At 43.3% G+C, this 23,403-nt stretch overlaps 1 protein-coding gene across 6 annotated transcripts in view; it reads right to left on the reverse strand.

The window, feature by feature from the left end:
• The window catches only part of MYRF (myelin regulatory factor), a 99,149-nt gene that overhangs the window by 5,848 nt on the left and 69,898 nt on the right, over positions 1 to 23,403 (reverse strand). For 4 of the 6 annotated variants that reach the window (XM_072118040.1, XM_072118039.1, XM_072118037.1 and 1 more), the window contains 20 exons: positions 21,798 to 21,921; positions 21,490 to 21,685; positions 21,133 to 21,209; positions 20,735 to 20,797; positions 20,236 to 20,346; positions 19,989 to 20,079; positions 19,280 to 19,480; positions 19,018 to 19,126; positions 18,809 to 18,918; positions 17,604 to 17,749; positions 17,422 to 17,494; positions 15,598 to 15,686; positions 15,077 to 15,145; positions 5,341 to 5,421; positions 5,183 to 5,256; positions 4,950 to 5,102; positions 3,889 to 4,116; positions 2,720 to 2,807; positions 2,104 to 2,178; positions 1,914 to 2,016 (listed from right to left, as the gene is read on the reverse strand). In XM_072118040.1, coding sequence (XP_071974141.1) covers positions 1,914 to 2,016; positions 2,104 to 2,178; positions 2,720 to 2,807; positions 3,889 to 4,116; positions 4,950 to 5,102; positions 5,183 to 5,256; positions 5,341 to 5,421; positions 15,077 to 15,145; positions 15,598 to 15,686; positions 17,422 to 17,494; positions 17,604 to 17,749; positions 18,809 to 18,918; positions 19,018 to 19,126; positions 19,280 to 19,480; positions 19,989 to 20,079; positions 20,236 to 20,346; positions 20,735 to 20,797; positions 21,133 to 21,209; positions 21,490 to 21,685; positions 21,798 to 21,921 — 2,261 coding nt within the window. The remainder of the gene's footprint in view (positions 1 to 1,913; positions 2,017 to 2,103; positions 2,179 to 2,719; positions 2,808 to 3,888; positions 4,117 to 4,949; positions 5,103 to 5,182; positions 5,257 to 5,340; positions 5,422 to 15,076; positions 15,146 to 15,597; positions 15,687 to 17,421; positions 17,495 to 17,603; positions 17,750 to 18,808; positions 18,919 to 19,017; positions 19,127 to 19,279; positions 19,481 to 19,988; positions 20,080 to 20,235; positions 20,347 to 20,734; positions 20,798 to 21,132; positions 21,210 to 21,489; positions 21,686 to 21,797; positions 21,922 to 23,403) is intronic. The other 2 variants (XM_072118041.1, XM_072118042.1) reach the window with 2 other exon arrangements.

Consider the following 23,403-nt stretch of genomic DNA (forward strand, 5'->3'; position numbering starts at 1 on the left):
TTCAAGCCTAAAACACAAACTTGTATATGGTAGTGGTACATCTCAAAACATCTTCAGTCCCTCTTCAGCGTCACTGGCAGATCTGATACCTTTTTTACCCAAATAGCTCTGAAATGTATCCAATTGAGTTACCTCTCTCCCTCCAGCTGCTCCATCCTCCACTCCACTGGAGTTATAACATGAGTTGATAGTCTCCTCAATGACAATGAATTTTAGCGAAAGGACAGTGGCGCACACAACCATGGTTAGTCCATTGTGTGCTGGCCAGATTCCACTGACCACCCACTGTGCAGAGGACACGGATGAAATTTTGCATGGAGTCCCATCCCCTGTGCTGCTGTTGGTCTGTGAAATCAGGTCACATGCCTTATGGTAAATGGTCAATGTAGGAGGCAGGGAACAGGAGAGAAGTCTGACAAATTAAAAATAATATATTTTTTTACAGAATCCTAATTTCCTTTGTGCTATTAATTTAATGGAAAATTATTGTAACAATAGGATAGTTAGGAAAAAAGTTTGTCGCGGCAAAGAGATGCTATGGATGTGCCACAACAAACTTTTTTCCTATCGTTCCTTTGTAAAGGCCAGCGATCGGTGTGCACTCCACTTTTTCGGGAAAGACGGGTATGTGAGACACATTTCTCTTTTATACTCCTATTGTAACATTAGTTTAAAAGGAACCTGTCAGTGGAAATGAACCTAATAAACCACAACCAGTATGTTGTCAAGCAAATTAACACCCTCAAGTTCATGTTTCCTTCTTGACCTAGGGTGGTGGCATCATCCAGATAAACAACTTTGAAGCGAGATGTAAACTGGTTGTATAAAGTCACACAGGTGGAGAGATTAACACTGAAGTCAAGCTCTCCTTGCCACAGAACATTTCCTTCTTTGGGATTGATGGTCCTGCCTCATAAGTAACAATCACTTTGAATATCTTGCATAATGTCAATGACAGCAGAGAGAACATTCTCAGATAAGGAGAACTTGACTTCAGTGCTAAACTTTTTCTCCCTGACTATCAAAGCAATTAGTTTACATCACACTTCAAAGTTGAGATTGGAGAGTTTTTTTTTTTTAGTGAAGACAAATTCTCTTCACCTGAGAATGTCCCCTCTGCTGTCATTGACATCACACAACACATTAAGCAAGACCGTTACCTATGTCCCAGGACAGAGGACAATCAATTACAGTGAGGACTCCAGAAGCAAGGAGAACTTGACTTCAGTGCTAAACTCTCTGCCTCTTTGACTTTAAGCATCACCACAATGCATACAGCATGCTGTTACAGATTTCACCGAATGACAGGTGGAGTCTTATTAATGTCAGAGTGAGCGACAATCCCATCCAAGATGGCGGTGCCCACACACCAGCATTTTTACAGGCAGCAGTTAAATGGTTAATAATGGCATAATGCAGCAAACGCCCACCATGTATGAAGAAAGCTAATCCCTGAACCCTCTTCATATATCTTTAGGGTACATTCACATGATGTATGTTTTCCCTGGCTACGCCGTGCGCTGGAGAGGAGGAGGGATGAGTGCTGCTCACCCCTCTCCTCTCCATAGAGAAGCAAGCGTTCAGAGCCATAACATGGCGAAATATAGGACGTGTCAAATATGTGGCCGGTCACGGTGCAGGAAGATGAAGGGTGCTCACTGCACAGTGACTGGGCGCCACAGGCGGCCGCATATCAGTCCCCAATACGTTCATGTGAATGAGCCCTTAATGGCATTATGAACAACATGTACGCATAGTGCTTTAAGGGGTTAATGAGCTTTTAGTTGAAAAGTATTTCTATGGCAACCCTTATAATCTTTAACTACTAAGGTACAATAAGGGTATCCCTGGTGCTTAAATACAAAGCACAATAATAAAGCAATATATACTGATACTATCTACTATGTACCTACCTTAGAACAGCTCTGATTTTCAGAAGTTCCCCGGGTTACAGCTGTCTCACAGTTTTTTCCAGCTGATGACTCACACAGATTCACAGACACTGGAGTGGAGGAGCTTTGATAGACAGACATTGAATTAGCGCTTCACATTAAAAGCAGTCAGGGAAGGCGGCCATTTTGAAACTGAGTTTAGGACACTTACTTGAACTCCAGTGTAAAATGGCCTGTTAAAGAGCTGTACTTTTTCAGTGGGAGTGAATATGTGTAATTCCCTGACCTGTGAAGATACAAAAAAATGCATTGTTACACATGACCTCACATAATTTGTGGACACAATTCTGCTCCTGTGTTATGATTGCAAGTCCGATGGGGGGATTTGCCTAAGGCAACTAACAAATGATTTTTAAAAGGTTAATTCAGTGTATATGAACACAGAGAACATGGTGTAAGACAACAATACAAATTAAAAGGCAGTAGTTTTAACCATTCAAAGCTGTTAGTGTTAGTTAGCAGCACTATGTGACCATACTTTTGTGTGTTTTATTTGTATATAATATAGATTTATATTCCAGGATTGTAGCTGGACTTGGAGTCACCCATAAAACAGTTTGCATCTAAAAAACAACAGTAAAGCAGTGCTAAAGCCCAGTACAATACTGAAATGTAAATGTATTTTTCATGTAGGCCTTAGATCTGTGAGGAAAATGGTTGTGTACATTGCATACATTGGTTGTACCCACAGCTCATGGACCAAACATACTGCCATATATATACTGCCATGTATAGTCATCGCTTATGCCTGGCATGAGATGAATCACCTGCAGGTGTCTTGGGAGGCACATAATCGATCAGTAATGAGCGTATCAGTCTCCAGAAGCCGAACAGAAGAGAGAGAAGCTCGGGATCCTGTAAAACATATGGTGAGTCACTGAGTATCGTGGAGTAATGTGTGAGAACAGCTCCCATGGGCAACACTTTATAAAACTAATCTGTATGAAGGAAAAAACTTTTTACTGCCAAAGCTTCCAATCACAGCACAGTTTTTCCAAACTGATATATAAAAAACTACCTATTACATTTCTCCATACTTGGAAATATAAAAAAAAGGTTATTTTTGTTTTGAAAATAAATTTTTTTTTTTATAGTTTGTGCTATTAACTATACTGTAAAATTTCAATCTCTGACTACTATTTTTTTTATTCCGCCTTCTCTTTACAAAAATAAAGTTAATAAAATCTATATGTAAAGGAAACAGAATAAATGTGTGATAAATAAGTCTGGTATACCTGTGATTATTAAAGACACATCATTATTACCACACAGTTAAAGCAGTCAACCAATAATAAGAACGTTGACCAGGGTAACTACAAGATCCTAATGGGACATCACTATTGTACATACCCTAGTCCTGTGTCCTGTTGGCTTCCAGTGGATCAGGGGTCTGTGCACTGTATGATATGGGAGTGGTTATCATGGAGTGCCCCCTTAATTCGCTGGAAGTCCTCAGGACACAGGACACCATGGCTCACGCATATTATAGAGAAACTGTACTGGAATAAGTACACAATAGGTGACCCTATTTGGACCTTGTACTTACCCTGGTACCGTTTCTTATTAGGACGTAAAACCGAAATCTGTAACAAAATTGCACTACAGCGTCTTTTTTTACAATTCAACAGAAAGGCTGTTGGAATAGCAAAAGCTAATAAATGGCAATGCAAAAACGGAAAGGGCTGAGCTGGGCTAAAGAGACAGCGCAGGGGGCGGCTCTGCTGAGGTTACCCAGGCGTGGAGTAGCCTTAGCCCCCGGAGCTGGGAGAGGCTATAACACACCCTGAGTAGCTTCTGCAGGTAATTAGCACATAGGCTATGTTTCAGAAAATAGTAAAAGGTATTAGGAATGAGGCATATTTGGGGAATCTACTGCCTGGATCTACTAAGAAGTTAGATTGCTAACATTTCCTTTAAAGAGGACAGTACGACATACCATTTCCATAGGTAATATCAGACACGGTGGTTGATATTGTTTCTTCCTCCTCCACGTTTCGCCTGTTACGCAGGTCCTGTCCGGGCAGGCTGTTAGGACTGTGTTTGGTTTTTCCTTGGGTATACTGAGGTGGGGGACTTACAGGGCGGGCTGCTGTTTGGAGATGGTTCCGACTCTTGTCCAGGACTCTGGATTTACCCTTTCTGATAGTTGTAGCTGAAGCATTATCTGCGATGGAGTTTGATAATATTCATCAGTCAAGTAGACATTGAGGGCTGACTATGAGAATAAAATGAAGTGTGCAAAATGTATGGGGCATATTCTATCGTTTACTTTTAAGGCCCATGATTTGCTCTTACAGCAATAAAATACGTTTTTTGACTTTTTTTGAAATGTTGCCACATGGCTGCACTAAATGCAATGGAGGGCATGTACCAGTTTTCTTGTGTAAAAGGCATAAAAAAGTAAATTCTTGGTGCACAGACCAGAATTTGTGACTTTTTTTTACCCCTCTCGCCAGTTGAAATGTGTGCGGGACAGGGACAACCCGATCCGCTAAATTCGCTATAGCCTGCACGGGTCGGACCAATTTAATTTAAGCCACAACCTCTTAGTAATTCCAGTATGTTGTGCACAATGCACCAGTCTTAATACTGTCTTCCCTATATTTTTTAACGCATCAATGCAGATGGTAGCTACATCAACCAATAGAAGTCAATGGGTCTTTTAAAACAATGGAGCGCACTCGATCCAAGAGTTATCTGTAAAGAATGTGTGGTTATCAACAAACAATCTTGAATGTTACAAAGTTTACTGTAAAAATCATCAGTTAAAAACGGATGGACTGGTCTGAGAAGAAAGCAATAGAAAAGCAAATTTGTCCTGAAAAATTGACGTGGCCTGAGAAAGATAGGGCACTGATTAGATTTTTGCTACTCATAGTTTCAGCTGCAGTAACCTCAACCACTTACATCACTTACAGGTGTCACCAGTATGTTTTAGCAATCTTTGGTCAAACAATGAGATTCATGACCAAAATGTCCGTTATCGTGGATTTCTACCTGTTATTGAGGTTTCCACACGTGTAGCTGCTTTTCCGGATGTAATTGCTGGAGAAATGGAGGAGCTATCAGGACTAGAACAACAAAAGGCATTGCATGGAGGATTCAGGCACAGGTCTATTATGGTGGAAGGATCCGGGTTACGCGACCAGTCTGAATAAAAGAAGAAATGCACAACCATTAGTCAGACCATACAGATAGGATTACCAAAAGACGTAAATCCAATAGATCACCTGTGCCCTCTGTGGCCTGTACCGGAGGAGTGGTGGAACTTCTCAGCTGTGTGGTATCAAAGTTCTGACTGGAGCTGAAGAAGAAAATGAGAACTATGTAAGATGAATGAATGATACCTGGTCCAATAAATAAGAAGGCTTGTAAGGAGGAGACGTACCGTTTGCAGAGAGCATAAGGGAGAGTGAGCTGAATCTGCCTGAGCAAAGTCAGAGTGCAGGTACCAGATGTATTGAGAGGGCTGCCAGGAAAGCAAGCAAGCAGAGGAGACAGTAATACAGTAATAGAAGGAAAGAGAAGAAGGTAGAAGACATCAGTGCTAGACAAGATACAGCGGTGCTTCAAGGTGCTCACAAACATAAAGCTATTTGATCCACAAAGTTCATGGGTTCTGTGGTGAGATACATTTCCCTAATATTAGTAAAAAGATAGTGACAGGAGGAGTTTTTAAACTCAAAACTTCAAAGGACATCTGCCACCAGGATGAAGGATTGTAAATAGAGATGAGCGAACACTAAAATGCTCGGGTACTCGTTATTCGAGACAAACTTTTCCCGATGCTCGAGTGCTCGTCTCGAATAACGAACCCCATTGAAGTCAATGGGAGACTCGAGCATTTTTCAAGGGGACCAAGGCTCTGCACAGGGAAGCTTGGCCAAACACCTGGGAACCTCAGAAAAGGATGGAAACACCACGGAAATGGACAGGAAACAGCAGGGGCAGCATGCATGGATGCCTCTGAGGCTGCTTAATCGCACCATTATGCCAAAATTATGGGCAACAGCATGGCCATGACAGAGTGACAGAATGAAGCTAGATAGCATCTAAAACATCTAATAATTGACCCTGACACTATAGGGGACGGCATGCAGAGGCAGCGGCAGCAGCGGCGGGCTAGAGAGTGGCATGGCGACATACCCTAAATGGACTCAGGCTTCAAACCAATGGGTGGCAGAGAGGAACCAAAGGAGGTGAGCAAGAAGCGCTCAAATAATATCGGTACATGATAAAAGTTTGCCAGTATATTTTGTGGATTACACAGCAGGGTGGCGACAAAGTTAACAAGTTTGTTGTGGAAGCCATGAAAACAACCCAAAATTCTGCCTGACACAGCTCGTTTGATAAGGGGACCATGTATGCTTACAGTTCATGCCAGTCGCTGCACTGGCTGCCAGTCTCCTTTCGAATACAGTTTAAAATAATAATAACCCTCATCCATAAAGCTCTGTATAATGCTGCACCCCCCTATCTCTCCTCTCTTATCTCAGTCTATCGCCCAACCCGTGCTCTTAGATCCGCCAGTGATCTTAGATTAACCTCTACCCTAGTGCGGACCTCCCACTCGCGTCTCCAAGACTTCTCTAGAGCTGCACCAATTCTATGGAATGCTCTGCCCCGGACTATCAGACTAATACCTAACCTCCAAAGTTTCAAACGTGCTCTTAAAACCCATTTCTTTAGGCAAGCCTATAACACTCATTAACTGCATGAAGTTTTAACTCTTCTACTAACCCGTCCTGTGTCGTCCTCCCATCTGTTATCCAGCAACCAACAGGCACCAGACTTCTCTGCAGTCCCATTCACCCTGGACCTGGTATATAAGATGACGGCTGAGTGGTTCAAGCGACAGCAAATCCATTTATTATATTTTGTTCTATTCCCTAAGAAGAATGGCTTGACCATTAAATATTCTTTTACCTCGTGTTACCCCATCATCTTCATAAACCGTAAGCTCTGGCGAGCAGGGACCTCACTCCTGTTGTTCCATACAAATGTTGTGCTCTGTTACATTACATTTGTATTTGTTTCCTATGATTTGTAAAGCGCTGCAGAATATGATGACGCTATATAAATAAAGATTATTATTATTATGGAGGCAGTGAACTAGTAGTAGATTAAAGGTGCTGCAACTATGTTAGTTGGATCTTGTGATGGAGCTGGCGCTCTGCAGCCAGGCGAGCTTTCGCCAATCCAAGCCCCTGTTTCTAGGCTACTCCCCAAACAGCACTTCTAAGAACCTTTTGTATAAGATCAAGTGTAGTAGCGTTCTTATAAGTTTAGGATATGCCGGGTGAGGGGAATGTAAACAGATGCGCAAGAAGCGCTGAAATAATATCCCTAAATGGTAAAATTTTGCCAGTATATTTTGTGGATAACACAGCAGGGTGGCGACAAAGTTAACAACTTTGATGTGGAATCCATGAAAACAACCCAAATTTCTGCCTGACACACCTCGTTTGATAAAGGGACGATGTATGGAGGCAGCTATATGGACGACTTTTGGAGGTAGCAATGGAGACAACGTGTGGAGGCTGCTATGGAGACAATTTAATTTGGATAGTGCCTGTATGTGGCAGTCCCAAACATTTTTCAAACCAGAGGAGCAGGTAGGTGGCCCTCCAGTAAAATGGAATAGATTGAGTGCCTGTATGTGGCAGTCCCAAAAATGTTTCAAACCAGAGGAGCAGGTAGGTGGCCCTCCAGTAAAATGGAATAGATTGAGTGCCTGTATGTGGCAGTCCCAAAAATTGTTCAAACCAGAGGAGCAGGTAGGTGGCCCTGCAGTAAAATGGAATAGATTGAGTGCCTGTATGTGGCAGTCCCAAAAATGTTTCAAACCAGAGGAGCAGGTAGGTGGCCCTCCAGTAAAATGGAATAGATTGAGTGCCTGCATGTGGCAGTCCCAAAAATTGTTCAAACCAGAGGAGCAGGTAGGTGGCCCTGCAGTAAAATGGAATAGATTGAGTGCCTGTATGTGGCAGTCCCAAAAATGTTTCAAACCAGAGGAGCAGGTAGGTGGCCCTCCAGTAAAATGGAATAGATTGAGTGCCTGTATGTGGCAGTCCCAAAAATTTTTTAAAACAGAGGACCGGGTAGGTGGCCCTCCAGTAAAATGGAATAGATTGAGTGCCTGTATGTGGCAGTCCCAAAAATTTTTTAAAACAGAGGACCGGGTAGGTGGCCCTCCAGAAAAATGGAATAGATTGAGTGCCTGTATGTGGCACTCACAAAAATTGTTTCAAACAGAGGACCGGGTAGGTGGCCCTCCAGAAAAATTAAATGCATGAAGTACTATAGCAAGAGCCAGTGGGCCCTGTCAAAAAATAGCCATTTTCCTCTGCTTTACTGTACAAAGAGGAGGAGAAGGAGGAAAATGAGGAGGAGGAGGAGGAGTGGATCAATTATTCAGGTTGAGCTTCCTTCACCTGGTGGAGATTGGAAATTCTGAGAAATCCAGCCTTTATTCATTTTAATAAGCGTCAGCCTGTCAGCGCTGTCAGTCGACAGGCGTGTACGCTTATCGGTGATGATGCCACCAGCTGCACTGAAAACCCGCTCGGACAAGACGCTAGCGGCAGGGCAGGCAAGAACCTCCAAGGCGTACAGCGCCAGTTCGTGCCACATGTCCAGCTTTGAAACCCAGTAGTTGTAGGGAGCTGTGTGATCATTTAGGACGATGGTATGGTCAGCTACGTACTCCCTCACCATCTTTCTGTAAAGATCAGCCCTACTCTGCCGAGACTGGGGACAGGTGACAGTGTCTTGCTGGGGTGACATAAAGCTGGCAAAAGCCTTGTAAAGCGTACCCTTGCCAGTGCTGGACAAGCTGCCTGCTCGCCTACTCTCCCTCGCTACTTGTCCCGCAGAACTACGCACTCTGCCGCTAGCGCTGTCAGAAGGGAAATACTGTTTCAGCTTGTGCACCAGGGCCTGCTGGTATTCATGCATTCTCACACTCCTTTCCTCTGCAGGGATGAGAGTGGAAAGATTTTGCTTGTACCGTGGGTCCAGGAGAGTGAACACCCAGTAATCGGTGCTGGAATAAATTCTTTGAACGCGAGGGTCACGGGATAGGCAGCCTAGCATGAAATCTGCCATATGCGCCAGAGTACCAACGCGTAAGAATTCACTCCCCTCACTGGCCTGACTGTCCATTTCCTCCTCCTCCAACTCCTCCAACTCCTCTTCTTCTGCCCATACACGCTGAACAGTGAAGGACTCAACAATGGTCCCCTCTTGTGTCTCGCCAACATTCTCCTCCTCTTCCTCCTCATCCTCCTCCACCTCCACCTCCTCCGATATGCGCTGAGAAACAGACCTCAGGGTGCTTTGGCTATCAACAAGGGAATATTCTTCCCCCGTCTCTTGTGACGAGCGCAAAGCTTCCGACTTCATGCTGACCAGAGAGTTTTTCAACAGGCCAAGCAGCGGGATGGTGAGGCTGATGATGGCGGCATCGCCACTGACCATCTGTGTTGACTCCTCAAAGTTACTCAGCACCTGACAGATATCAGACATCCACGTCCACTCCTCATTGTAGACTTGAGGAAGCTGACTGACCTGACTACCAGTTCTGGTGGAAGTTGACATCTGGCAGTCTACAATCGCTCTGCGCTGCTGGTAAACTCTGGATAACATGGTCAGTGTTGAATTCCACCTCGTGGGCACGTCGCACAACAGTCGGTGAGCGGGCAGTTGGAGGCGGCGCTGCGCTGCCCTGAGAGTGGCAGCATCTGGGCTGGACTTCCTGAAATGCGCACAGATGCGGCGCACCTTCGTGAGCAAATCAGACAGATTGGGGTATGTCTTGAGGAAACGCTGCACTATCAGATTTAACACATGGGCCAGGCATGGCACATGTGTCAGTCTGCCGAGTTGCAGAGCCGCCACCAGGTTACGGCCGTTGTCACACACAACCATTCCCGGCTTGAGGTTCAGCGGTGCCAGCCACAGATCAGTCTGCGCCGTGATGCCCTGTAATAGCTCTTGGGCGGTGTGCCTTTTGTCGCCTAGGCTCAGCAGTTTGAGCACCGCCTGCTGTCGCTTAGCGACGGCACTGCTGCTGTGCCTAGAGCTACCGACTGATGGCGCCGTGCCCACGGATGGTAGTTCGGAGGAGGAGGTGGAGGAGGGGTGGGAGGAGGAGGAGGCATAGTAGGCCTGAAACACCTGGACCGAGGTAGGCCCCGCAATCCTCGGCGTCGGCAGTATATGAGCAGCCCCAGGGTCAGACTCGGTCCCAGCCTCCACCAAGTTAACCCAATGTGCCGTCAGCGATATATAGTGGCCCTGCCCGGCAGCACTCGTCCACGTGTCCGTGGTCAGGTGGACCTTGTCAGAAACGGCGTTGGTCAGGGCACGGATGATGTTGTCTGACACGTGCTGGTGCAGGGCTGGGACGGCACATCGGGAAAAGTAGTGGCGGCTGGGGACCGAATACCGAGGGGCGGCCGCCGCCATGAGGTTGCGAAAGGCCTCGGTCTCTACTAGCCTATAGGGCAGCATCTCCAGGCTAAGCAATCTGGAGATGTGCACATTAAGGGCTTGGGCGTGCGGGTGGGTTGCACTATATTTGCGTTTCCGCTCCAGCGTCTGGGGTATGGAGAGCTGAACGCTGGTGGATGCTGTGGAGGATCGTGGAGGCGACGATGGGGTTTTTGTGGCAGGGTCCTGGGCAGGGGGCTGACTAGCAGCTGACACAGGGGAAGGAGCAGTGGTGTGCACGGCCGGAGGTGAACGGGCTTGTTGCCACTGAGTGGGGTGCTTAGCATTCATATGCCTGCGCATACTGGTGGTAGTTAAGCTAGTAGTGGTGGAACCCCTGCTGAGCCTGGTTTGGCAAATGTTGCACACCACAGTCCGTCGGTCATCCGGTGTTTCCTTAAAGAACCTCCACACTTCTGAAGATCTAGCCCTCGCCGCAAGAGCCCTCACCACGGGAGCTTCACTAGTTGACAGTGGCGCTGATGCACCAGCTCTGGCCCTGCCTCTCCGTCTGGCCCCACCACTGCCTCTTCCAACCTGTTCAGGTCGAGGACTCTCCTCCGTCTCAGAAGCACTGTGTTCACCCGGCCTCTCAACCCAGCTTGGGTCTGTCACCTCATCATCCTCCGATCCCTCAGTCTGCTCCCCCCTCGGACTTCCTGCCCTGACAACAACTTCCCCACTGTCTGACAACCGTGTCTCCTCATCGTCGGACACCTCTTTACACACTTCCACTACGTCAAGAAGGTCATCATCACCCACAGACTGTGACTGGTGGAAAACCTGGGCATCGGAAAATTGCTCAGCAGCAACCGGACAAGTGGTTTGTGACTGTGGGAAGGGTCCAGAAAACAGTTCCTCAGAGTATGCCGGTTCAAATGGCAAATTTTCCTGGGAGGGGGCAGACTGGGGGGGAGGAGGCTGAGGTGCAGGAGCTGGAGGAGTGGGGATTTCGGTGACATGGGTGGACTGCGTGGAAGACTGACTGGTGGTGGACAAATTGCTCGAAGCATTGTCAGCAATCCACGACATCACCTGTTCGCACTGTTCTGGCCTCAACAGTGCTCTACCACGAGTCCCAGTAACTTCAGACATGAACCTAGGGAGTGTAGCTCTGCGGCGTTCCCCTGCTCCCTCATCAGCAGGTGGTGTCTCACCCCGCCCAGGACCACGGCCTCTGACCCCTGCAGTAGTTGGACGCCCACGTCCCCGCCCTCGTCCTCTACCCCTAGCCCTGGGGTTAAACATTTTTAAAATGAGAGTTATAACTTTTTTTTTTTTTTTTACTTTTTTTTGTTTTTTTTTGTGTTTTTTTGTGTTTTTTGTTTTTTTTTGTGTTTTTTGTTTTTTTTTGAGTTTTTAGAACCAAACAATCCTATCCTATTGCTATGGCTATTTTCTAGCCAAGTATCAAAGGAAGCACACTACTATGCCAGATGAGATGACACTGAGTTAGTGCCTAATAGAAATCCAACCCCTACTGAATTTTCCCACTTCAGCCTTTGCTATGGATATGTGCGCCACTAAGCGCAGAACACAGCGGTCGCAAGTCTCACTACAAATTGCTCAGAATTGGCAAGTACATGCACTGCAGAAACTACAGCCACCAGCAGATCAACCAGAAATCAAATATATAGAACGCTACTGTAGGCTTCAAGAAGCTATTTGTATTCTCCTATGGCTATTTTCTAGCCAAGTATCAAAGGAAGCACACTACTATGCCAGATGAGATGACACTGAGTTAGTGCCTAATAGAAATCCAACCCCTACTGAATTTTCCCACTTCGGCCTTTGCTATGGATATGTGCGCCACTAAGCGCAGAACACAGCGGTCGCAAGTCTCACTACAAATTGCTCAGAATTGGCAAGTACATGCACTGCAGAAACTACAGCCACCAGCAGATCAACCAGAAATCAAATATATAGAACGCTACTGTAGGCTTCAAGAAGCTATTTGTATTCTCCTATGGCTATTTTCTAGCCAAGTATCAAAGGAAGCACACTACTATGCCAGATGAGATGACACTGAGTTAGTGCCTAATAGAAATCCAACCCCTACTGAATTTTCCCACTTCAGCCTTTGCTATGGATATGTGCGCCACTAAGCGCAGAACACAGCGGTCGCAAGTCTCACTACAAATTGCTCAGAATTGGCAAGTACATGCACTGCAGAAACTACAGCCACCAGCAGATCAACCAGAAATCAAATATATAGAACGCTACTGTAGGCTTCAAGAAGCTATTTGTATTCTCCTATGGCTATTTTCTAGCCAAGTATCAAAGGAAGCACACTACTATGCCAGATGAGATGACACTGAGTTAGTGCCTAATAGAAATCCAACCCCTACTGAATTTTCCCACTTCAGCCTTTGCTATGGATATGTGCGCCACTAAGCGCAGAACACAGCGGTCGCAAGTCTCACTACAAATTGCTCAGAATTGGCAAGTACATGCACTGCAGAAACTACAGCCACCAGCAGATCAACCAGAAATCAAATATATAGAACGCTACTGTAGGCTTCAAGAAGCTATTTGTATTCTCCTATGGCTATTTTCTAGCCAAGTATCAAAGGAAGCACACTACTATGCCAGATGAGATGACACTGAGTTAGTGCCTAATAGAAATCCAACCCCTACTGAATTTTCCCACTTCAGCCTTTGCTATGGATATGTGCGCCACTAAGCGCAGAACACAGCGGTCGCAAGTCTCACTACAAATTGCTCAGAATTGGCAAGTACATGCACTGCAGAAACTACAGCCACCAGCAGATCAACCAGAAATCAAATATATAGAACGCTACTGTAGGCTTCAAGAAGCTATTTGTATTCTCCTATGGCTATTTTCTAGCCAAGTATCAAAGGAAGCACACTACTATGCCAGATGAGATGACACTGAGTTAGTGCCTAATAGAAATCCAACCCCTACTGAATTTTCCCACTTCAGCCTTTGCTATGGATATGTGCGCCACTAAGCGCAGAACACAGCGGTCGCAAGTCTCACTACAAATTGCTCAGAATTGGCAAGTACATGCACTGCAGAAACTAAAGCCACCAGCAGATCAACCAGAAATCAAATATATAGAACGCTACTGTAGGCTTCAAGAAGCTATTTGTATTCTCCTATGGCTATTTTCTAGCCAAGTATCAAAGGAAGCACACTACTATGCCAGATGAGATGACACTGAGTTAGTGCCTAATAGAAATCCAACCCCTACTGAATTTTCCCACTTCGGCCTTTGCTATGGATATGTGTGCCACTAAGAGCTAAACACAACGGTAGCAAGTCCCCCTGCTAATTCCTCACAAAATGGTAATAGATGCAAATTAAAATAAAAAAAGTAGAACGTTATTGTAGCCCTAAGAAGGGCTGTTGGGTTCTTTGAGAATCACTCCTGCCTAACAGTAAGCTAATAGAACACCCTAACGCTTTCCCTGACCAGCAGCAGCTCTCTCCCTAGCGGCATCCAGAGACAGAATGATCCGAGCAGCGCGGCCAGCGGCTAGTCTATCCCAGGGTCACCTGATCTGGCCAGCCAACCACTGCTATCGACGTGTAAGGGTACCACGTCATGCTGGGTGGAGTGCAGAGTCTCCTGGCTTGTGATTGGCTCTGTTTCTGGCCGCCAAAAAGCAAAACGGCGGGAGCTGCCATTTTCTCGAGCGGGCGAAGTATTCGTCCGAGTAACGAGCAGTTTCGAGTACCCTAATGCTCGACCGAGCATCAAGCTCGGACGAGCATGTTCGCTCATCTCTAATTGTAAACAAAGCACACTGACATATTGGTGTGTGCCCTCCCTGGCAGGATCTGCTCTTCTTTAAGCTTCTTATTCCCTTGTTTTTAAGAAAAAAAGGCTTTGAAAAGTTGGGGCTCCAGGCTTCCTTAACACCCATGGAGCCCTGAGACCCTCAGGCTCATTTGCATACTTTCAAAAAGCCATTAAAAAAAAAAAATCTTAGAATAAGAAGCTAAAAGAAGAGCAGATCCTTCCAGTGGGGACACAACCAGCAAGCTTGGTTTTCAATCCTTCATTCTGGTGGTAGATGTCCTTTAAAAAGGACCTGTCAGGTCATTAAAACGCTTTAGCTGCTCATCTGAAAGTAAGCAGCTCCCTAGCCCTCCCCCAGTAAGAATATTGTTAAATCTTTGACTTTATCGGAACATACCGATAAGCTAGCAAACACTTCACTACGAAGCTGTCCGATCGGCGGATCTTGCTAACAGAGGTCCAGCCTATTTATGAGGGGGTGGTCCAAGGCGCTCCCCTCTCCTCAGCTTCTCCCCCGAACCACAACTCCCACACCATATGCCGGATGTCACTGCCAGGCACAATGCTGCAGTCACCACCTCCTTGGACCGCCCCTTCATGAATACGCCGGACCTCTGTAAGCTAGGTCCGACAATTGGACTGCCACGTAGTGCAGTGTTTCCTAGCTTATCAGTAGTGCCTCGAAAAGAATGCATTAGTCTGCCAGCCACAAAAAAATGGATAAAGGACAAAGACAACACTTGTGTGCATGTGGCCTAAATGCCATGCTTTGCTTGCTGTGTTTGTAACAAGTGAAGCACTCAAAATATAGTTTATACATAGCTCACTAACAATTGTCAACTTTTAGAGAAACAATGTATTTACCCTTCCATGTCTAGAATGTCATCCTCACTGCGCAAATTTAACACATAAAGGGTTGTCATAGAGATAACACTGCAACAGATAAAAATGAGGTTGATTAAATAAAACTTATTGATACAAATACTATTAGCATCTAGTTTCTTTACTTGTCGTTTTTTATGGTATGTTCTACATCATTGTAATAATAATAATAATAATAATAATCCTTCTATAAATAATTGCATCAAATAACCAATAAAAGTAAAACAAGAACAATGTGGCAGCTGTATATTATCGACCAAACAGTATGCTGGGAGCGTCATAGTAATCACACATAGGTATGTGATGCGACAAGTCCTGCATCATGTGAGAGTATTGTCTTGTACTGAAAAGTGAATAAGTCCGTAAATTTGTTAACAGATTGTATTTATTAGACTAAATAAGACTTTAAGCTTAGGCTAAATGGTGGCCAAGTTATTATCTATACTCCCTGCAAAAGTGCCCTGGAGGGATAACATATAATTGAACATTATAAATTTACATACCTGAATGCCATAACAATAACTAGGGCAATGATGGTTGCTTGAAGGAAGCGCTGACTGACACAGCTCTGGTCTGCAGGGGCTGGAACCGTCTTCAAAAAAAGAAAGTAAATGAAATGTATAATGTCACCCAAAAATCTATAGAAGAGTAAAACGATGTCTAAAGAAACATGGACATACATAGCTTGAAGCAGCTGGTAGGCTTATCTAAATCTACAGTTTTTTTTACTTGTTTAGGCATTCACATAGTTGGGTAGCTCCCTATTTTTAAATCAAGTTTTTCAGGACTATATGATCATTTAAAAATATCTCAGTGTAACCATCCATATCTAAGAAAATGTACCGCAATTCTCATTTTAGACAATAGGCATAATGGTAATGTATCCACACTTCCCTCCAACCACTGTTATGGGAGTATGAAATATTGTATGACAGAAGGGGTGTCCATACTGTAACGTCTGCACAGCCCATTTCACCTGCCATAAGCCACCGGAAATCCTACCGCCCAGGGGTCACGTGGGGCTTTTAGGGGCTTTAACTGACCATGCTAGGAAACCAAACTATGTACAGATGTTGAGTAGGTGAGAAAACCCTATTATCATTAGTATGTAGTCTATCAATGATTGATGTAGACCACATAATCCAGTGAAGGTGAACCTTTTAGAGACCCAGTGCCCAAACTACAACCAGAACCCACTTATTTATCGCAAAGTGCCAACACAGCAATTTAAGCAGTAACGTATTGCTCCTTGCTCTTCCACAACTTTCAATCATATTGGCCTTGTGAGGATGCCAATACAGTTGAAAGAAGGAAGGTAAATTTGGACTATCATTTTTGCTATCTTCCCTAGGTACAGGAAGATTTGTGGGGCCAGTGTGAGGACCTCTAAAGATAATCCAGCCCTGTTCACACCTCACTCTTCCTGCAGTCCCAAGCAGCCAAGAATGTGTCGCTTTATAGTGAGAGCAGCATCTCTTAATGTTGCATGGGACTGCACAAAGATTTCTCCTGCCTGGTGAACTCCTGTGCTGGGGTAATGGCCTGGGTGCCCACCGAGAAGGCAGTGCACCGAGAAGTGCTAGCTCTGGTACCCGTGCCATAGGTTCACCACCACTTACCTAAGCCAATGGTCCTCCTAAGCTGCAATGTCTGATAATTTGGTACTTTTGTAGGAAAAAGTATACATTTTATCTATTTGTCATTTCCATGTCCTACATTGAATAAAGTTAAAGGGTATCTACCACCAGGTTGGAGGACTGTATGCAAATGAGCCTGAGGGGCTCCATGCTTCATAGGCATTAATGGAGCCTCGAGCTCCTAATGCTCATGTGCATACAGTCTTTCATCCTGGTGGTAAATGTCCTTTAAACACTCATTGAATACAATTTTTACACCCACTATTGGAAAGGGAAAAAAAAAGATCAAAAAGGGCTGATGCTTCATACCTAAGACAGAAGAACTCATGGTAACCTTTTTGCAACAAAATAATTCAAAGTGGTTGTACAGAGGTTGAAAAACATGCCTGCTTTTGTCTAAAAAAACAGTGCCACATCTGTCAATGGCTATCATGTGGTACTGCAACTAAACTCCATTGATTTCTATACAGCTGAGCTGCAGCACCAGCACAAACCAAGGTCAGATGTGGTGATGTTTTTGGAACAAAACACCCATGTTTTATAACCTTTTAAAGAGCAACCCAAAAAGGTATTTTATTGCTTTGGCACAGGATTTCATGGGTTTGTGTAGAAGCTTTAGAAACACATTAATTCTTGCACATAAACAGATTGATTGCCAGAAAGCGTACAGATCTCTATATATGCACCAACCTTGCCAATAACTTTGGAGGGACGTTGCTTATAAGGGATACTCCCGGCACGACTGAACTGACTTCCAGTGTGACTAAAGAAAAAGGGTGAAGACAAAAAATTATGGTACATCAAAATAAAAAAAACAATAAAATAGTTAATTATTTCTACAAACTAGGAAATAAAAAGGATGGGACATTAACCTGTTGGTGCTTTTCATACTGTCGAGCCTCCGGAGTTTGGCCAGCTTCTTACTCCACCTTTCCAGTTCATCAATGCGGTTCTCTAAGTTGTCTGTCAGCTTGCAGAGCTCTTTCACAGCACCCACATTCTCCATAAATATCCTCTCCTGTCAGGTGCAGAGAATGTACAATGTCACTTCAGTTTTACTAAATTTTATTGCTGTTATGATCTAATCATGTTGATGGCATCTACCACAAAGCAATTTTGTAAGTGATAAGGTATAGGTCAAAGTGTAACTAAACTTTTAACAATTTTTATAAAAAAATAGTGCAGATGATAGTGGTAAACTATGTAATATAATTTATTAAAATCATTTTTCCTGTGTCCTTTTTCCATTGCTTTTGTTCCTTACTTAAGTAGTTTGTGTAAATCAGCTTTCTGTCCTATATCCACTGACAGCTGAGAGATAAGGGAATCTGATAAAGTCTAATCTAATGACATAACTCTTTACAGATAGTCATTGGATGATCTAATCTCTAATATATAATATTCTCCAGGTATAGATAGAGTTAATCATTAGCCTGCTTATCTTTTTGGAGTGTAAAGGCATCAGAAGGCTTTCTGATACACTGCTCACTGCAGGAGAATGAGTATAAAAAGCTGAAGTATTTACAAAGTTGACTACAATCACCTGCCATATTCATTTCTGAAAATTAATAAAAAACATAGCTTCAAAGGTTTAGTTACTTAAAATTCTTGTGTAGAACAATCTGTTGGTTAGAAGTGGAAATAGAGGTAGGCCGAGTAGTTTTTTGCCTGGTGTTATTGCTATTAAGAAATGGGTTGCAATTTATATATTTAAAAACGGTATTCTTTTATAAGGAATAATAGATATGTTTAGTTGGTTGTACACAACTTTTTGCACAGAACAGATTGCAGTTGTCCAAACCACGGTGGCTGAGTGGGTAGCACTTCTGCCTTGCAGCGCTGGAGTCCTGGGTTCTAGTCCCACCCAGGTCAACATCTGCAAAAAGTTTGTATGATCTCTCTGTGTTTGTGTGGGTTTCCTCCAGGTACTCCGGTTTCCTCCCACACTCCAAAACGTACTGGTTGGTTGTTTAGATTGTGAGCCCCATGGGGACAGGGACCAATTTGTAATGCTTTGTGCAGCGCTGCGTAATCTGTGTGCGCTATATAAATAAAGAATTATTATTAAAGGCCATACCTTGTTAACTACTAAGAAATTCTCTATAGTCTCTCCATTGGCACACACCACATCTCCAGTCTCTTTGACTGCTTCAGGAAGTATCTCCTGAACCTCCTGGGCAATAACACCTACAAGAAAGATAATATTAAGCCGAAGTAAAGCCATGGCATCTGACTAATAACAAGATACATTGAATACAGAGAGACAGTTTTCTTTACTGAATATACCGGTTTCCGCAGTGTCATCCAGTCCAACTGTGCTGGCAAATTCAGGCTTGTAATGATACTGAACGAGGCGCATCTGAGAGATCCGTTTCAACTGCTCTGTTGTATCAACCTAAGACAAGAGGATATGTCAATTCAAATGACACAAGACTGGTAAAAAGTTCACCAAAATGTTTACACCCAAAAATGACTTTTTTACAGAAGTTGTATACATTACAGAATCAATATGCTGAGTACTGAGCTCCACCATATCTATACAGCTCACCTCCTCAATGTCCTCCTTAGCCCTAATGTCAGAAGGGTGTAAAAGTGACCCCATGATCTTGACATTGCCATGAACCACCAAGGCCTCATCTGGTCGCTCTGTGTTTATGCCAATACGTCCATGGTGAAAGACTGTATCTGGAAGTTGACCACGTTGCCACAGCACCTCACTGTCACTCTCAAACTGACCAGGGTTTGAGGCCTGTGGAGAAAGTAACCTAATGAGAGGAGGAGGAACTTCATAATGTAATAAATAGCTTACTATTACCATAAGCACCCAATCAGTGTATATGCTCTCCTGTGTGGATACCTGCTTTCAACATATTCACCACCTGAAAACCTGAATATTCTTATCATGGAACATCATTTGGTGCATTGGGTTCTTTAAACCTAGACAGGCAATGACTGGAGATCTACAATCTACTTGTGAAGCCCATTGGATCTTTACCTAGCATCTAGTAATTTTATATCTGTCAGATTGTGCCTTCCATTAAGAATGTTTTTCATAAACTACGGTAAATACTGATAGAGCTTTCTGATGTGGAGAACAATCACCAAGTCTTTTTTTTTTACATCTTCTGGGCCAATGCTGCCTCTATCTCTGTGCACCAACACTTTTGTAAACTTTTGTGCTTTTGTAAACTTTGGAGAGTAGAGGGTTTGCATTCACATTTGACAGAACTTATGTCATCTTCTCTTACAATACTTACCCGGACAATGATGCGCTCGGATGAATGCGCTGCAATAAGAAATGTTTGATTCTGTGCCTGGACCTGGAGAGCCACCACTAAGAGAAAATACCTAAAAAAGATGGAAACATCAATCACATGTGAGTATAAAAATGCAATATTTTTGGGTTTTCATGTGGAGGCATGCAGAATTTTTTCCATCATATCTGACCATTGTATTCCACCTTCTAATCTATAGATTTATGTGTATCTGGGCTGCTATACTGACCTCTGGTCTGGGTTGGGTTTTCCTTTTTTCCTCATGTTGTTTGCTGTAGTTTCACTGAAATGGAGTCTCCCAACTGTGACTTTAGTGACCTGGTCTGGTGGAAGAGACAACCTGAGAAAAGCACAGGGAAAAAGAAAATGTAGACCATTGACATTATCAAAAAAAGTTCCCATTCACACAAATGATGTTCACATCTAAATGATGTCTGAGTGTAAACCAGACCGAATAATCAATACGGCAATATACATATGTGACTTTCTGCAAAGAATCTTAGCCTTGCATCAGACTTGCCCATTCAAGTCAATGGGTGGGTAAAAAAATTGCTGGTAGATTCATTTTCATGGAAAGTTGCTAAGAAGCATTGAAAAAAACATTGTAAAAATGTGAAAAACGGAAAAAAAAAAAAACTAAAGAGAGAACAAACTAAAAAAATAACCAAAACTAAAACAACTGAAAAAAATAATTCAATAGTGATGTAAAATTTTCCGTTTTTACTTACTGAACACAGTCAAGTTTGCCCTTGTTTTTCTGAAAACATTGCCCCTTAGTCTCTGTGGTGCCCCTGGGAACAAAGTGGGATAAAAAAGAAACGGATGCATATCCGTGTGATCTTTAGAGTGCAGTCCGAGAAATCTTGGACTGCCCACTGAAATGTGCTATTCTGATCCAGTAAAACGGGTCTGAATAGCACAAACTCTATGTTTCTACGAGATCCGGGGATTCATGTGAAAAAACTGAAGCATGCACGGCTCCATTAAAATTAATGGGTCCAAATTCGGTCTTAGTCTAGTGCTTCAGATCTGGATGGCAAACTTGAACCACCCCCCAGCCATCTGAATAGCCCAAATATCACCCATTTTCACGTGTAGCTTAACTATTGCCCTTCCCTTTACTTACGTAACTGGATGAAAAGGACGCTTGCTGCGATCGGACTGCGATTGCTCTATACTGATGCTTTGGTTTATCGCCTCCAGCTGAAACGGTACAAGGGAAAGTTTATATGGCCAAATGATCCTTGTATTGCAGAATTGGAACTGCTAACTGGTGTTTCATGTCTATGTCCTCTCTTAGGCCAGGATTGTAGAGGATACTTCAGTATACAACGATATCTAACTTTGGCCCAAAGGCTACTGGATAGAAGCGTCGGGAGTTGGGCTCTAATCTCCCATGGTCTCTATATGCTCAAACATTTTGACCAGTTTTCCTAGCATTGCAATGAGAATGTAAAAATTGAGACTTTAATACAATTCTCACCTTCACACCATTAAGTTTTAAGTAGAAGCACTCAATAGGTAGAATTCCCTCTGCAGTCTTGACATATTTAGGCTCCCCGATCATACCAATGTACACAGTAACTTGAAAATGGTTCTTCTTCTGGCACACAAAAGCATCATCCCCCACTGAGAAGTTAAAGCCTTTATCTGCATCCACCTTATATGTGGGCATTGGGCTGCAAGAAACAAGACCATCACTCACAATGTTATTCAAGTTCAGCAAACAAATGGAAGGTTCCTGTACAGTATATGTAATATGTACAGCTAGAATTAATGGCTTTGACTTACAGTTCCTTGTAGTTACTGTCATACAAGGCCACCCACTTATTCTGTTGGTGCGGCTGCCATTTTATAGACTGATAATTCGGATCCAGGTAGGAACCATTCAGACTGTCATTATCTTGCATGAGACCTGGATTCAAATTCAGAGAAAGTCAATTAAACTATGACAATTACTGTCATACCCATAATCCAAACCCAAATACCACCCTTGTTATTGGATATTATGTCATTACAGTGGGTAGTAACATGTACTTTAGTCAGTGCTGTCTGTATTAGGTGTATGTTAGTGTATTTATGAAGGGGCTTTGTGAAAATTGTATGTGATGTTGTACACAAAGCATTGTGTGAGAACAAAATAGACAAAAATACATTTTAAATAAATATTAGAAAAAATATGTTTCAAAATGACATTCTGTGCTACAAAATCTGTATCATTGTGCATCAGAAGGTTTATTTGGTGTCATAAAAATGACATTATTGAACATTGGAATATATTTTAGTTATATATGGGATACAAACATGCAAGTGTCTTTTTCTTTTGATAGAGATTTCGGGTACATTCATACCACAATTTTGCCCTCTGTTGTAAGGATACGTTGGGAGGATTCCCATCAGGCCTTAGATCATTCCGGGTGTTTCCCCAAGTGACGTAAGCATTCTTATATGGAAAGTTATATCACTGAGGACTTCCCTGAACACATGCTCAGCAGAGGCCAAGGATGGATACAATATTTTGCCTCCATTTCCCATATACTTTAATGGCCTCTACTGAGTGTACACGTTGCTCAGCAGGATGGAGTGGAATTGATAGCTGTAGCTTGCTTGCCTCCATCTGCTTGTATATGTCTATGAATACACTCGGCATACATGCTGGAGCTTTTCTATCACAGGGCTTGTTAATGTTGTGCATTAATTGATAGAGAGAGGTGTATTTAAGGTAGCACTGGACACATAGTGGAGAGGCCACAATATAAGGTAGAAATAAGGGAGGCCTTTAGTTAAAGGTTCTACCTAATTCTGAGGAAGTAAAGTGTGAGAGGGTGATGAGAAACCACAATATTAGATGGAGCTGGTGCAGGCCCTTACGTCTCAAGAGTATCTCAAAACTGTCTAAACCATGGAAGTAGGCCAATTGTAACTTTGTAAGTCTCCCCCAATGTGTTTGCATTTAGAATGTTGGATAAATGCACAAAAGTTTGTCACATTTCTGGCAAAAATGTTGTGTCTAGTTTTCGGTAATTCTTGTATGATCCACATCTTACATAAAACAGGGATGTGAATTAATGAAACCGGATATGGTGTAGAATCACATTTTGCACCAAATTTACAGCACAATTCCAGTAAAAAAACGTAGGAACAGACCATGCTCACCTGGTGTAGACAGGCAGTGTACAGTGGGTACAGAAAGTAGAGAAAAACTGAAATATCACATGCACATAGACTGTAAGCTCTTGCAAGCAGGGCCCTTACTTCTTGTTCAACATTCAGTTTGTACTAATGTATGATTTTATTTGTATATGTCCCCTATGATTGGTAAAGTGTTACGGAATATGATGGCGCTATATAAATAAAGATTATTACCATTATTTTTATGGTGATAAGTATTCAGACC

This window comes from Engystomops pustulosus, chromosome 7, assembly GCF_040894005.1.
Source record: "Engystomops pustulosus chromosome 7, aEngPut4.maternal, whole genome shotgun sequence".
NCBI lineage: Eukaryota > Metazoa > Chordata > Amphibia > Anura > Leptodactylidae > Engystomops > Engystomops pustulosus.